Source organism: Hyla sarda, chromosome 2 (assembly GCF_029499605.1).
Source record: "Hyla sarda isolate aHylSar1 chromosome 2, aHylSar1.hap1, whole genome shotgun sequence".
NCBI classification, from domain to species: Eukaryota; Metazoa; Chordata; class Amphibia; order Anura; family Hylidae; genus Hyla; species Hyla sarda.
In genome coordinates, this window is record NC_079190.1 from 387,826,130 (window position 1) to 387,843,534 (window position 17,405).

Genomic DNA, 17,405 nt, shown 5'->3' on the forward strand with positions numbered 1-17,405 from the left:
CAGGATTCCTCTCTATTTACTACTGGGAAAAATCAGGTACATTTTCTGACCAGCTTTTTCTAGGTGGAAATTTCCAGCCATTTATCCACAGGATTTTCTGTAAATTCAATAGTAAATAGGTCGGGTTGTGAAACCACGCCCCCTTTGCGACAGACCATGCCCCTTTTTCAGCTTTTCACAGTGCAATGTTGGGTTTGTCGGATTTTCCTGGCACACACTGGCGCAGACACTCTGTGCCAAAACGACCCGACAAAAACAGATCGGTTTCAGCTTAGTAAATGAGGCCCATTGTAAACAGGTGCATAGGCAAATATTGGTGGTATGGGTTGTACTAAAAAGCAAAAACATGCCATTGTTACTGTATATGCTGCCCAGTATGCCACAAGTCAGTTTGTGAAACCTACTTTAGTTCAAGAACTGTGCTTAGGAAGATTCATAGGTTTCCATGGTTGAGCAGCAGCATACAAGATCACCATGTACAATGGTAAGCGCCACCTAGAATGGTGTAAAACATGCCACCAGTGGGCATGGTGGAAACGTGACAGACATTTTAGACAATTGTGTTTCCAAATTTTTAGAACCAGTTTGTGGACCACCACATTTCCTCTTCCAGCTTGACCATGCCTCTGTGTAAAAGGTCCCTGGTTAGGTAAGTTTGATGTGGAAGAACTTCACAAGGTCCACACAGAGCCCTGAACTCAAAACCCATCAAGCACCTTTGGGATGAATTGGTCAACTGACCGTGACCTCATTGTCCAACATCATCTCCTGACCTCACAAATAAGTTTTTGGCTGAATGGGAAAAAAATTCCCAAGGACACAGTCCACAATCTTGTGGAAATCCTTCATATAAGAATGGAGGTTGCATCCATATCGATTCATCCATGTCCAGCAAGCTTATATAGATGTAATGATCAGGTGTCCTTTTGCTTTTGGCCATGTAGCAAAGTTTCTGAATAAACGACATAGTAGACCAGGTGCATCGGTAGAGCAGCACAGGTATCAGCACAGAAATATTTACAGTTCTGCAAGGATATCAGGAGGATATATGCTTTGTAAGGTAATGATAATAAAACAGGAAAAACCTTGTGTATACTAAACCAGTCCTTTTAATATGCAAACAATGGAGCAAACACTGCACATCATACACACACACACACATACATCAGTGCTAGACCTACTATAGAGGCAAATCCCATCTGGAGGCCACCGCTAAGGGGAATGCACTGAATATATATTAAGAGGAAATACGTATGCAGCTGACTCTCCCTAGTGGTGACTGCAAGAGGCCAGTATTCTACCATTATTTAAGTCAGAAAAACAAGGGGGGGGGGGACATTTATCAAAGAATTTATGCCTTTTTTTTTTTTTGCTTATATTTGTCGCACAATTATCTCACGTGCGACATTTTGCATTTATGGGACACTTTTTAACAGAGAAGCAAGAAAAGCAAAATCTACAAATCTTGCATTGGTATGCTCTTTTCATTTTGTAACATGCAGTGTTCCTGAATTTATCACATGTGACTTTCGCACAAAAGTCGCATCACGCTTAAAAATCTCATAAATTGAAGCCAAGTCATACCTAACTAAGGAAACGGCAAACGGCTGTCTGGCCATGCTGGGAGTTGTAGTGTAGCAAGATCTTGAGAGCCAGTTGGGAGATGACCGTGCAGTTGTCTTTCAACTGTGGCCCTCCAGATCTAGCCAAACTACAAATCCCAGCATGGCCAGACACCAAACGGCTGTCTGGCCATGCTTGGATTTTGAGTTTTGCTAGATCTGGAGGGACACAGTTTGGAGATCGCTGTGCAGTGATCTCCCAAGTTTTCTCCTCCAAATCTAACCCAAATACAAATCCCAGCATGCCCAGACGGCAAACAGCTGTCTGTCCATGCTGGGAGTTTTCTTTATGCAAGATCTGGAGGGCCAATTTGGAGAGCACTGTGCAGTGTTCTCTTCACTTCTACCATCCAAATCTATTCAAACTACAAATCCCAGCCTGCCCAGAGAGCAAACAGCTGTCTGACCATGCTTTGAGGGCCACATTTCAAGGAAAACTACGCATTGATCTACAAACTCAGACCCTACAAATCTTGCTAAACTACAAATCCCAGCGTTCCCAGACACCAAACGGCTGTCTGGCCATGCTAGGAGTTGGACTTTTGCAAGATCTATAGTGCCACCGTTCGAGGAACACTGCACATTGATCTACAAACTCTGGTCCTCCAGATCTTGCTAAACTACAAATCCCAGCATCCAAAGTCAGCAGGAGTGATCTCAGAACTGTTAACCTGCAAATCAGGCCAGAATACAAATCCCAGCATAGCCAGACAGCAAAAGGCCATGTCTGGTCATATTGGAAGTTGTATTTTTGCACAATCTTGTGGGCAGCATCTTGTAGATCACTGTGCAGTTGTCTTTAAACAGTGGTTGTCCAGATTTTAAATTACTTCTACTCCCAGCATGCACAGATAGCTTATGTGCATGATTGCAGTTGTAGTAGTGTGCCTATAGCTTTTGCATAACTCAAACTGCCAGAATGCCCTTTGGCTGTCAGAACTTGCTGTTTGTTGTAGTATTGCAACAGCTGGAGGCACAATGGTGGAGAAACAACAACTTATGGTCTGTTAGCTAAGTTTGTGTTTACTAACCCGTGTCTTACCTCTGTGGCAAAACAACAACTCTCAGCATTCAACGTTTTCATAGTGATGCTTATACACATATCCAGTGGGGTCAGAATCAAGGTGGCTTGGGGGTGAAAGGGACATTGTGGTAGACTCCAAATCTGGGTTTTCACAGTTAGAAGTCATTTTGCAGCAGGATCTGTTCTGCAGCACTTGGCGGGTCAGGGTGGTTTTTCTTTTGAAGTCTCTTCCGACCAAATTCTGACATTTTAAAAAGAGACTCATGTCTTGACCAGCTTCACAAGTACTGAAAAGTTGCCCCAGTGTAAGAAGCAATTTCAAACCAAAACACAGGTAAATGAAAAGTCGCAGGAAAAGTCGCAAAAAACACACTGGGGGGTATTTAGGAAGCATTTTACCCTGGTTTTCTTGGGTAAGTTTGTCCCAATATTTTGGTGCAGTGTGTTTTTTGCGACTTTTCCTGCGACTTCTCATTTACCTGTGTTTTGGTTGTTGCTGTGGTAGACATGTTTTTGGTTGATTTTCTGCAGTGGTCAGGGATTTATGAAAATGTGACTTTTAAAAAAAAGTTGCATACTTTGGAGCAACCCACCAAAACTGGCGCTAATCACCACCAAATAAAAAAGCACTTACAAACTAACTGTGGACAGCGTTATTAAAATGTCGCATAATTGTCGCATGGATTAAAAAGTCACACAAAAAGTCGCACAAAAGCACCATACAAAGTGGAGTACTGATGTAAGAAATGGGATCAGCACCAGATTGATCACTTGTCCTGCACCATGTAATAAATTAGGTGCAGGTACACAGGTTCCACTACACAAATTAATAGAGTAAAAAGACGTTCAACCACACCACTTTTCATAAATACCCCCCCACTGTGCCAAAATATTGAGACAAATTTACCCAAGAAAACCAGGGTAAAATGCTACCTAAATACCCCCCTTTGTCTGTAAAAAAGAATTTCAGCCACGTAAATAAGTAACGTGTCACTTATTCTGGCATACTGAGAATCCATACCGCAAGTGTAAACTGCAGGAAGTATTTCCTTTAAAAACAATGAGCATGCATTGCGCATTTTTAGGCACACATTTTTGTATGTAATATGCACAAAATATGTGTCTCTTTATGAACATAGCCTAAAGAAATGCATGCAATTTTGTGAAATACAGCTGACAGTATTTAAAGGGGTACTCCGCCCCTAGACATCTTATCCCCTATCCAAAGGATAGGGGATAAGATGTCTGATCGCTGGGGTCCCTCAGCTGGGAACCCCCCCGCGATCTCTCCTGCAGAACCCTGAGTCATCACTGGACAGAGTGAACTTCGCCCCGTGCCTGATGACGGGCAATACAGGGGTCGGAGTATAGTGACATCATGGCCCCGCCCCCTCAATACAAGTCTATGGGAGGGAATGTGGTCGCCACACCCGCTCCCATAGACTTGTATTGAGGGGGTGGAGCATGACATCACGACGGGGCGAGGCCATGACGTCACGATACTCTGGCCCCGTATCGCGTGTCATCAGGCACGGAGCGAAGTTCGCTCCATGCAGCAGATGGTGCAGGGTGGTGGAGGAGAGATCGCAGGGGTTCCCAGCGGGGGACCCTTGCAATCAGACATCTTAGCCCCTATCCTTTGGATAGGGGATAAGATGTCTAGGGGCGGAGTACCCCTTTAAATTTAGTGGCACAACAAACAGTCTCAGTCTCTCCATGGCTATAAAACCAGATGTAAAAAGTTGAATAGTGTGCACTTAAGCAAATGTGACTTCTAATAAACTGCCTTATCTATTAGGCTAATATCAATATTCCTATGGGAGCATTCCGACCTGGAGCCGGACAACCACCCAAGAGAAGAGAATTTACACCTGAGGCAGAACAGGTAAGAATAATTAAGGGATTTGCATAGTAATAATATATTATCATCAGCACTACCACCATCATTATCACTAAGGGGGCATTTATGAAATCTCACCCAGCGCCAAGGCTCCCCTGCCAGCACACAGGCTCACTGGGGGGTATTTACGAATAATGGCTGTGGTGTGTGGGTTTTTTAATTTTTTTCTTTTATGGGTGGCTTTTTAACTCACTGTACCAAATTTACAAAACGGCGCAAGCCGGGCTATAAATTTGGTAAAATTTCAAAAAGCTCTTTCAGAGGTGACTCCTTGTGTGTTGAACTTAATTGTAGCAAATATCTAGACTTTTAAACATGTCCGTCCTAACCATATTGAAAAATGTTTCCAAATGTAATTTTTAAAGTAATTTTTTTTTTGTTGTATTATATTATAGATATATATATCAATATCAAGGTGGTCTGCTTATACTAATGAGTAATTTCAGCTAATTTTTGCAATGTGCGTTTTCCATGCCACTTTTTTAGTGAGGTGATTTGCGCCTTTTTAAAGGGTTTGCGCCAAATTTTAAGCCTTTTTAAAAAGTCGCATTTTCATAAATTCATGACCACTTCAAAAACCCGACTGAAAACATACATACTGCTGCCAAGGAAAGGTATGTGCGTAAATGAAAAGGCGCAACAAAAGGCGCCAAAAAAGCACTGCGCCAAATTTTTGCGGTAAATTATCCCCACAAAACAAGGGTAAACTGCTATTGAGCTATTGAGATGTCAACAGCAGTTTACACTGGTTTGCAGGTTTTGTGCGCACAACATCTGCAGCTTGCGCATAAATTGCACGGTTATTTGACGTTTTTGTCTGACGGAAAATAATTGCACATGATAAATATCCCCCTATGCTTCTTACATAAATTTCATAAATACAGTAAAACAGTATTATAGGTCAGGTAAATGCTGGGAGTGACTTCAAAAACAAGAATGGTACTACCAATCATCTCTACCAATCCCCAAAAATCCCTTAAGGGTACGTTCCCACACAGCGTATTTTGCTGCGTATTTGCTGCGTATTTGCTGCGTATTTGGTGCTGCCTATTTTCCTACCCATTGACTTCAACAGAGAAAATAAAATACGCAGCAGCAAATACGCAGCAAATACGCCGTGTGGGAATGTACCCTTAAAGTGTCAAACATAAGGCTCCTAAAAGATAAGCCTTCTAAAACATATTAGTACCCTGTATAGTGGAACCACATAGTGCCCTTATATTGTGCCCTCCCACAGCAAAAAAGAAAATCCTCACATGTCCATGTTCCTTTATTATCATTCGGGCATGCAGACCAAGCCTGTCTCCTGCAGAATGACACAGGCAGCACAATTACAGCACACTTCCTACAGTACATTAAAGGGGTACTCCAGTGGAAAACATTTATTTTTTAAATCAACTTTGTGCCAGAGAGTTAAACAGATTTGTAAATTACTTCTATAAAAAAAAATCTTTAACCTTCCAGTACTTTTTTGCAGCTGTATGATACAGAGGAAATTCTTTTCTTTTTGAATTTCTTTTTGTCTTGTCCACAGTGCTCTCTTCTGACATCTCTATCCGTGTCAGGAACTGTACAGAGCAGCTGTTACGCCTAGCGCTCCGGGTCCCCGCTCCTCCCCGGAGCACTCACGGCGTCTCTTTCCCTGCAGCTCCCCGGTCAGTCCCGCTGACCGGGAGCGCTGCTCTGTCATGGCCGTTGGGGATGCGATTCGCACAGCGGGACGCGCCCGCTCGCGAATCGCATCCCAGGTCACTTACCCGTTCCCGTCCCCTGCTGTCATGTGCTGGCGCGCGCGGCTCCGCTCTCTAGGGCGCGCGCGCGCCAGCTCCCTGAGACTTAAAGGGCCAGTGCACCAATGATTGGTGCCTGGCCCAATTAGCTTAATTGGTTCCCACCTGTTCCCTGGCTATTTCTAGTCTCCTCCCTTGCACTCCCTTGCCGGATCTTGTTGCCTTAGTGCCAGTGAAAGCGTTCCTGTGTGTTTAATAGCCTGTGTACCAGTACTTTTGCTATCTCCCCTGACTACGAACCTTGCCGCCTGCCCCCGACCTTCTGCTACGTCCGACCTTGCTACTGCCTACTCCCTTGTACCTCGCCTTTCTTCAGTATCTTCAGCAGCCAGAGAGGTGAGCCGTTGCTAGTGGATACGACCTGGTCACTACCGCCGCAGCAAGACCATCCCGCTTTGCGGCGGGCTCTGGTGAAAACCTGTAGTGGCTTAGAACCGGTCCACTAGCGCGGTCCTCGCCATCCCTCTCTGGCACAGAGGATCCACTACCTGCCAGCCGGAATCGTGACAGTAGATCCGGCCATGGATCCCGCTGAGGTTCCCCTGCCAGTTGCCTCTGATATCACCACGGTGGTCGCCCAGCAAGCCCGACAGATCGCCCATCTAACCCACCAGATGTCAGAAATGTCCACCATTGTGCACCAACTTCAGTCGCAACTTCTTCAGCAATCATCTCCTCCGCCAGCTCCTGCACCCCTTCCGCAGCGAGTGGCCACTCCTAGCCTCCGCCTGTCTTTGCCGGACAAATTTAATGGGGACTCTAAGTTTTGCCGTGGCTTCCTTTCGCAATGTTCTCTGCACTTGGAGATGATGTCGGACCTGTTTCCTACTGAAAGGTCTAAGGTGGCTTTCGTAGTCAGCCTTCTGTCTGGAAAAGCCCTGTCATGGGCCACACCGCTCTGGGACCGCAATGACCCCGTCACTGCCTCTGTTCACTCCTTCTTCTCGGAAATTCGAAGTGTCTTTGAGGAACCTGCCCGAGCCTCTTCTGCTGAGACTGCCCTGCTGAACCTGGTCCAGGGTAATTCCTCCGTTGGCGAGTACGCCATACAATTCCGTACTCTTGCTTCTGAACTATCCTGGAATAATGAGGCTCTCTGCGCGACCTTTAAAAAAGGCCTATCCAGCAACATTAAAGATGTTCTGGCCGCACGAGAGACTCCTGCTAGCCTGCATGAACTCATTCATCTAGCCACTCGCATTGACATGCGTTTTTCTGAGAGGCATCAAGAGCTCCGCCAGGAAAAAGACTTAGATCTCTGACCACCTCTCCCACAGTCTCCACTGCAATCTGCGCCTAGGCCTCCCGCCGAGGAGGCCATGCAAGTGGATCGGTCTCGCCTGACCCTGGAAGAGAGGAATCGCCGTAAGGAAGAGAATCTTTGTCTGTACTGTGCCAGTACTGAACATTTTCTGGTGGATTGCCCAATCCGTCCTCCACGTCTGGGAAACGCACGCTCGCACTCAGCTCTCGTGGGTGTGGCGTCTCTTGATGCCAAGTCGGCTTCTCCACGTCTCACGGTACCTGTTCGGATTTCCACTTCAGCCAGCTCTCCCCTCTCAGCCGTGGCCTGCCTGGACTCTGGAGCTTCTGGGAATTTTATTCGGGACTCCTTTGTGAATAAATTCCGTATTCCGGTGACCCGTCTTGTCAAGCCACTCCACATTTCCGCGGTCAACGGAGCCAGGTTGGACTGTACCATACGTTTCCGCACGGAGCCCCTTCTTATGAGCATCGGATCTCACCACGAGAGGATTGAACTTTTGGTCCTCCCCAATTGCACCTCGGAAATTCTCCTTGGACTTCCCTGGCTTCAACTTCATTCCCCAACCCTGGATTGGTCCACTGGGGAGATCAAGAGTTGGGGGTCCTCTTGTTCCAAGAACTGTCTAAAACCGGTTCCCAGTAACCCTTGCCGTAACTCTGTGGTTCCTCCTGTATCTGGTCCCCCTAAGGTCATTAAGGACTCTGCCTGCCACAGGAAATGCCCCTCCCCCCCTCCCAGTTCCATCAGGCAAGCTTCTGTGTCCCCTCATGGCCCTCGTCCTGGTGTCACACTGCCCCGTGCCAGGTCCCGCCCTCTGCCCTCTCTCCCCATTCCTACTCCTGCGGTTCTGCCTGCCGTTGAGGAATCCCTCCATCCTTTCCCGGTGTCCTCATCCCAGGGGAGGCAGTTACCCGATAAAGAGAAGGGGAGACCTAAGGGGGGGGGTACTGTTACGCCTAGCGCTCCGGGTCCCCGCTCCTCCCCGGAGCGCTCACGGCGTCTCTTTCCCTGCAGCTCCCCGGTCAGTCCCGCTGACCGGGAGCGCTGCTCTGTCATGGCCGTTGGGGATGCGATTCGCACAGCGGGACGCGCCCGCTCGCGAATCGCATCCCAGGTCACTTACCCGTTCCCGTCCCCTGCTGTCATGTGCTGGCGCGCGCGGCTCCGCTCTCTAGGGCGCGCGCGCGCCAGCTCCCTGAGACTTAAAGGGCCAGTGCACCAATGATTGGTGCCTGGCCCAATTAGCTTAATTGGTTCCCACCTGTTCCCTGGCTATTTCTAGTCTCCTCCCTTGCACTCCCTTGCCGGATCTTGTTGCCTTAGTGCCAGTGAAAGCGTTCCTGTGTGTTTAATAGCCTGTGTACCAGTACTTTTGCTATCTCCCCTGACTACGAACCTTGCCGCCTGCCCCCGACCTTCTGCTACGTCCGACCTTGCTACTGCCTACTCCCTTGTACCTCGCCTTTCTTCAGTATCTTCAGCAGCCAGAGAGGTGAGCCGTTGCTAGTGGATACGACCTGGTCACTACCGCCGCAGCAAGACCATCCCGCTTTGCGGCGGGCTCTGGTGAAAACCTGTAGTGGCTTAGAACCGGTCCACTAGCGCGGTCCTCGCCATCCCTCTCTGGCACAGAGGATCCACTACCTGCCAGCCGGAATCGTGACAGCAGCATTGGTTGCAATGGGGATTTTCTCCTGCTCTGGACAGTTCCTGATACGGGCATCAGGTGTCAGCAGAGAGCACTGTGGACAAGACAAAAATAAATTCAAAAAGAAAATAATTTCCTCTGTAGCATACAGCTGCTAAAAAGTTCTGGAAGGGTAAAGATTTCTTAATAGAAGTCATTTTACAAATCTTAATAATAATGAGAAAAGAAAAGGGAGAACACACTAAAGGCAGACTTCACCTGGACTGGAATGCAGCTTGATCACGGTACCTAACTGTGTATCTCCTGTGTGGTGCACACACACAAGCATGAAGTATCAACAAGAATAAATGAAGAAACACATAGGTGCACTCACCGCTCGGCAGAGATAGCTGCGTGGCGGGGTCCGGTTCACGGGGAGCTGGGTCTCAGCATCGGCGCAGGAAGTGTGGCGCTTGGAGGCGTGGCGCTCGGTGGCGTAGCCTCCAAGCGCCACACTTCCTGCGCCGATGCTGAGACCCAGCTCCCCGTGAACCGGACCCCGCCACCCAGCTATCTCCGCCGAGCGGTGAGTGCACCTACGTGTTTCTTCATTTATTCTCATTTACAAATCTGTTTAACTTTCGGGCACCAGTTAATTTAAAAAAAAAAATGTTTTACACCGGAGTACTGCTTTAAGGTGTCAAATAGTACAGCAGGTAGCTTAGTCAGGATCTCCTACCACTCCCAGAGTCTGGATATATATATATATATATATATATATATATATATATATATATATATATATATAGACAATGAAGGTGACCGCCGCACTTCAAATTGATGTGCAAAAAGGTTTATTCCAATGTTAATACAGGCAATATATATATATATATATATATATATATATACACACACTGGTGTCTGCATTTCTAACCATCTCCACTTTTTAACCAAGCCACGCCCTTTGTACAAAATGCCAGACCTCTTGACAGAACAGGTACCAGATGGGAATATAATCCTTAAAGGCAGAGTCCTACGGGGCGCATCCACAGCATTCTTCACACTGCAGATATGCCGACGGCAGTCACAGAGGGACTGCAAATCAAGATCCCGGGTGCAGCTCTGTGTGTCCACCAATAGTGGTGGATTTCCTTCTGTGACTGCCATCAGCGCATCCGCAGCGTGCAATATGCTGCAGATGCAATCCATGTGACCCTGCCCTTAAGCTATATTTACACTATGAAATATCCAAGCTGAGAAATTCTGCTCAGAAATTTTGATGCAGCAGCCTGCCATTGTCTTTAAAATTTCAGGGAATTCTGCAGTGTGTACGTTTCAGTAGAATTCCACTAATTTTAGACTCCGGAGAAATAGTAATCATGTTCATTCTTTCTGAGGAATCTGCTTGTAAATACATTGCTGACTATGGAGACAACGCATGTCTGAGTGGTCTTAGCGCTGAATGATTCAGGTGGTACCTGCTGTGCAGGGAATGTCTTCTTGGAGTCTCTCCAGGTTGATATTTCATAGTATGAACACAGCCAAAGCGTACATTCACACACATTGCAACACTTTTTATTTATTGTTGTCCTTAGTGGGATTTGAACCCAAGTCCCCAGCACTGTAAGGCAGCAGTGCTAACCACTGAGCCACCATGCTGCCCTTAAGGGCAGCATGGTGGCTCAGTGGTTAGCACTGCTGCCTTACAGTGCTGGGGACTTGGGTTCAAATCCCACTAAGGACAACAATAAATAAAAAGTGTTTTTATTCACACATATTGTGTATGCTGCAAATTTTCTGTTGGCAAATCAATGATAAAATCTGAAGTATAAAATCTGCTGCAGAAAATCACAATACAGAATGTCCATCAAGAGAAATTAGGGGCTGACATTCTATGCATCATAGGCGCCCACTGATTTAGTCAGCACTAGACCCACTTGGACACGCATGATCACCCTTGACGGCAATAAATATATCTGAGGGTATTCCGTCCTAAGAATGATCATTCGGCAGCGTCCGTAATTTGAATTTTTGCTGCAGAAATTCAGTAGTGTGCATAGTGCAGCAGAATCCCATTGAAAATTATGGGAGGCTGGGCACCGTAATTTTAGAACAAAATTTCTCTGCTTGGAAATTCTGTAGTGTGAATGCGCTCTTACCAATAGAAAATCTGCAATAAATAATCTGCTGCAGAAAATACGCATGTGTAAATGTACCCTGAAAGCTGATTTGCAAACCTTTTTTAAATGTATTGAAATACCCTTCAAAGATAACCCCATAGAGCTGTACTGGTGTTACCTTTTTATAGATGTTTTGATTTACATATAAACATAAAAATATATAAAAGTACATTAACAAGTAAAAATGTGTTCTGCTCCTGGTTCAATCACAGATACAAATCTCCATAAACATTATTAGCTGCTGTTATACAAAACAGCTGAGACTTTGGAACCACAAACTGCGACTAGGATAACACTGAACAAGCAGAACAGGGAGCCAGGTTCTTTCTATAATTCTTCATTGTTAGGATCTATATATATATATATATATATATATATATATATATATATATATGTATATATATTTATAAAAAATATAGCTTGAGAGGAATGAGACATGCCATAGACTATTTATGGCCACAGGGTGTCAGTATAGCCTCATGAGAACTCACAGTCCTGCATGTGCTGTCTCCCACATCTAAGTCAGTACAGGTTTCCGTGGCAACAGCGTTAAATCATGTTTGGTCCTTTGATTTCAATGAGCATCGCGGTTTAGTGAAACGCCAACCTGCTTGTGGCTTTGGTCCTATGTTTAGGCAGTGTTAATATTTAGCCTTTGATTATCCATCTATCTATTTTTACATCCATATATTTTTCTATCTGTCTGTCTATCTATCTACCCATCTTTACATCTATCTATCTATTATCTATCTATCTATTTTTATATTTATCTATCTATCTTATTATCTCTCTTTATATTTTTATCTATCTATCTATTTTTAGATTTTTTGATCTATCTATCTTATAATCTATATCTCTTTATATTTTGATCTATCTAACTTTATATTTTATCTATCTTTATATTTTTATCTAGTTATCTATCTTCATATTTCTATCTATCTATCTATCTATCTATCTATCTATCTATCTATCTAACCAAAGGATAAATTGGCCAGCACTATTGATCCAAACTATTGTAAAAACCTGTCTTGCAGGTACTCATGTTTCATCTACATCTTTGTGCTAGCAGTGTGCTGCTGTATTCTCCTGTTGCTGTATATTTAGCCCAGCAGCCTGCACCTGCAGGCCAGGTTTTTACAATAGTTTGGATCAATAGTGCTGGCCAATTTATACTTTGGTTGTATTACACATACGGGGGAGTGGCTACCTCCATATTGGCTCCTGCACCCCACCCACCTCTATTAGGTGTATATAAGGTACCTTGGATGTTTCAGATCTTGCAATGCCTGCTGTACTGTTCACACAGAGGCATATTCACAGTGTAGGGTCCGTCCCAGAATGAGGTCACCTTACCGTGGTGGTACGGTCCACGCTATTTGGCGCCAAATTTGCAAGCTAAGTACCTCATATTTTCATATCTTCATTTATTGCATTACAGCTGTATAGCTTTTCATGTTCTATCTATATACTCATGTTTTATCTATATACTCATGTTTCATCTGTATCTTTGTGCTAGCAGTGTGCTGCTGTATTCTCCTGTTGCTATCTATCTATCTATCTATCTATTTTTACCCTCAGTTCTATTGTGGCCAGTTAAAATGAATTGGTGATAATAGCTACTGTTAAAGGGGTACTCCGCCCCTAGACATCTTATCCCCTATCCAAAGGATAGGGGATAAGATGTCTGATCGCGGGGGGCCCACCACTGGGGACCTCCGCATTCTACCATGCGGCACCCACCTGTAACGGCTTCCGGAACCGCTGGAGGCCCTCAGGCTAATACCATCCCGAACACGGTGATTGAAGATCGTGACATCACGACTCCACCCCCGTGTGATGTCACATCCCGCCCCCTCAATGCAAGTCTGTGTGAGGGGGCGTGACATAAATAGAGTCTCCAAATATAGAGTCCTCGAATCCCCACAGTTACTCTTTGTTTCATCGGACTAGATAAGATACTCCCAGGCATCAGAGTAGTAACTGGCAATATATTACTTGAAGTATGCTCTGCTATAATAAGATGCTGGAAGGCTCCTGCCCATCCTTCTCTAGACAAAGATCTTTGCTTGGTTTCATATAATTATATTATATTAAAAAAATTTAATCCTCAACTCACCTGGAAATGTGCACGGCCAACCTCTTAAGGTACTGGAACAAAACACTTGTATAAATGCCAGCACGTATAAAAAATTTAAAAAGTTTATTTAAAGTCCTTAAAAAATCCAAAATACGGACAGCAGGCACAGCAAACGGATATGCAAAAATTCAATGCACAGGAGAAGCCTTCATGGTACAAGAACTGACGCGTTTCAGGTGGACAGACCCTTAGTCATAGCATATGAACATATACAAGTGTTTTGTTATAATTCTATTATCCTGAAATGAAGGAATCTGTTCACTTAAATAAACACACAAAGTCTTTGGAAGGTTTGGGTAGACTTTGATTCCTAACATACACAATGGACCCCCAGTGTAGGCTATTAATAGGCTTTATTTATCTATATGTTCATTTATTCCCACATATGATAGCTGATTGCTGGGGGTGCCAGTCAGGGGACATTTTGTGTGAAAAACACTTTAATAACAATTTTAGCTCTGCTACACCTGTATCTGGTTTATTTAGTAATAATGTATTTTCGAGGATATACTCTGCCGAAAGAATACTTGAATGATAACATTTCCAGTTGTCCTGAGCTACAAACTGAGTTTGTAGAGAGGCTAATAGGGAAAAAGTGTAGGCTCCATAAATGTAATGTTCAGAACCAATAATCTGCCCCCACGCAATGGAAATATGTTTAATTATAGTCCTAGTTAAGAATACATTTGGAGCAGCATAGATAGTGACATAATTCATTTAAAATTCCCTAGCAACGAACTATAAACTGTTAAAGGGGTATTCCAGGCAAAACCTTTTTATATATATATATATATATATATATATATATATATATATATATCAACTGGCTACGGAAAGTTAAACAGATTTGTAAATTACTTCTATTAAAAAATCTTAATCCTTCCAATAGTTATTAGCTTCTGAAGTTTTCTGTCTAACTGCTCAATGATGATGCCACGTCCCGGGAGCTGTGCATGATGGGAGAATATCCCCATAGGAACTGCACAGCTCCCGGGACGTGAGTCATCAGAGAACAGTTAGACAGAAAACAACAACTCAACTTCAGAAGCTAATAACTATTGGAAGGATTAAGATTTTTTAATAGAAGTAATTTACAAATCTGTTTAACTTTCCGGAGCCAGTTGATATATAGAAAAAAGTTTTGGCCTGAAATACCCCTTTAAGATACCTTAGGATGTAGTAGTAACTTTCCACTACAAATTTTGTTACATGCAGATTTACATAGTAAAGGGTGAAATATATGGAGGTACCACCAGCACTGGGCATCCGGATTTTTGGCCTGGTGCCCCATATGTAAGGGTGATTGCCGCCTGCCTGCAGCCTAAGCTAAGATTTTTGAATGAACCATGTGCTATGATATGACATTATCACAAGTACCCGAGGACGCTACCAACTCATGGACTGCAGACTGTAGAAACAACAACGGGGGCATCAAAGCAAACTGGGGGCATTATCACAAGGAGGGCAGTAGAAGGCATTATTACTAATTGAAGTAAAAAAAAGAGGGTATCATTACTAATGAGGCATATCGTAATGTTGGGGGCATTATGGGACATCATTATAGAATGGGGACATTAAGAGGCCACATTACTGAGCGGGTGGCTCTAGGTTGGCACCAATACGGGGGTGAGCCACTTTTACTGTGCGTCGATACACTATTACTGTGGGAGATATTGAGGGGCATTGGTATTATGTAGGATGCAAAGGGGGAAAATACTACTAAGGGGGTCAATAAGGACCCACTATTACTGTGTGGGGCACTAAAGAGGGCAGAGTTTTGGTGGTCTGGATGGAAAAGAAAAGAGAAAGTAATTGACACGATGAAACAGCATTATAATCACTTATATCAGGGCACTGTTTTGGGATATGTGTGGTAGTTCTTTGCGGTCATGGTGCTGAGAGATTATTTGGTCCTTGTACTGTTAGTAAATACTTGCATTATTGAATTATTCTGATTGCCATTTAAAAGCATTCTTTGATGGAATAAACAACACATTTTTACTATTAGAACTCTGGTGTTTGCAGTGATTCCTTGCAGTGTGTGTGTGTAATATATATATATATATATATATATATATATATATATATATATATATAAATAAAGAAAAGGTTGGCTGCAGCACACAAAAGTAAATTTTCAAGTGCTTTTATTCCATTCCATAGCAACATTTCAGTCGCCCATGCGGCCTTTTTCAAGCACAAGTGAACAGTGGCAATAGGTAGTACACATATGATATCCAATAGATCATTGATTACATCCAATTAGTAACAAAGTGCAATTTCACATACGGTAGGTAAAAAAAAAAGTAAATACATAATATACAGTGCATTATAAATACATATATTCAGATTTCCATTTATATCTAATGTGCAATAGTGCAAAATATAATAAATAAATAATAATATATAAACAATGTGATGGTGAATCATGTGTAGCATAATTAGTCATAATTACAGGGAGGAGGAGGTAGGCAGATCCAGTAACACTCACCTATCAGTAACGTTAGTGTAAATACGAAGCATAACGTATCCGTACTGCACACACGCAAGACTGCGCGGCTCAGTGTGCTGTCACCGGCAGTGTGTCACTCATGGCGCACACTGGCCGGCGCATTTCCAGAACTAGGTGAAAGCCATGTCAGAATCATGTGGGTCAAAGCGGGCATATGATCCATGCGTCTGCGCACATAAGTGTATTAAAAAGTATTGCCATCTTAAAAAAGGGGCAAGATGTATGTGTGATTTCAAAATACAGAATCGCACCTGCCAACAATGAAGGGGCATATGTATAGTCATATAGGACCCATATATTAAAGCCACATATCAGACTCATAATGATAAAACAGTCATACAGCACTTAAACCCATATATCCCGTGGGACCACAACTCCCAGCACAACCTGGCATCTACAACATGGCAGTATTGTGTCACCCATTGGCCCTCACAGGGCCAACCTAATGTACCTCAGAGTGGTCATCTGGGTGGGAGAGGACACCACACCTGGGACAGGAAAAAAAGTCCAGGGGAGTGCAACAACGGCATATATACATATACTAGCAGTGTCCATAAAAGATGACATAAGGTTTCCAATCATACAGTATACCTCATGCAATTTATCGTAATGGTGCAAGTGTACAGGAAAGCATGGTCAAAACTATAGCAACAAAGTGGGGCAATATCACTGGCTTCTTATTAGATCCCGGATAAAGAACAAAATACAATACAAAAATAATACAATTCCTAGGTAAGGGTTGATGACCGGACGCTTCTCCCCATCTCTGTAAGAAAAAGAGAAAAATAATTTTTATTAGAATAAATAGCAGTGAAATAGGTCACAATGTACCAATCATATTAAGCAGCAGTGAATCTCAGGACCGGACGGGATCATCTTGCATTATAGATCTGGGTGGAAACAGTAGAATCTACATTAAGTCCTTTTGGACATAGAGACTGGAGTTTATATATCCATTCAAGTTTGCAGCATTTTAATTTGCTCTCCCGATCCCCACCCCTTTTAAGAGGGGGATATGATCAAGCAAAACAAACTTCAAATCTTTCTCAGTATGGTTGGCTTTGGCAAAATGTTTAGGTACAGGTAGATCTAATATGTTTTTCCTTACAGTATATCTGTAGTGATTGAATCTTGTTCTGACGTCCCATGTCATCTCCCCCACATAGAGGAGACGACATGGGCACACCTGGGCATACACCACGAATTCAGAAGAACAAGTTAAATATTGTTTCAGATTATGTACCTGATTTGTGACAGGATGGACAAAAGTCGATCCCTTCAGCATATGTGCACAATTTACACATCTACAACAAGGGAACGAACCTGACGAACCTCTCTCTCTCTCT

The 17,405-nt window shown here is 43.7% G+C and overlaps 1 protein-coding gene across 4 annotated transcripts in view; it reads left to right on the plus strand.

Moving 5' to 3' along the window:
• The window catches only part of SMPX (small muscle protein X-linked), a 153,086-nt gene that overhangs the window by 82,466 nt on the left and 53,215 nt on the right, over positions 1–17,405 (plus strand). For all 4 annotated transcript variants that reach the window (XM_056558609.1, XM_056558610.1, XM_056558607.1 and 1 more), the window contains exon 3: positions 4,445–4,531. In XM_056558609.1, coding sequence (XP_056414584.1) covers positions 4,445–4,531 — 87 coding nt within the window. The remainder of the gene's footprint in view (positions 1–4,444; positions 4,532–17,405) is intronic.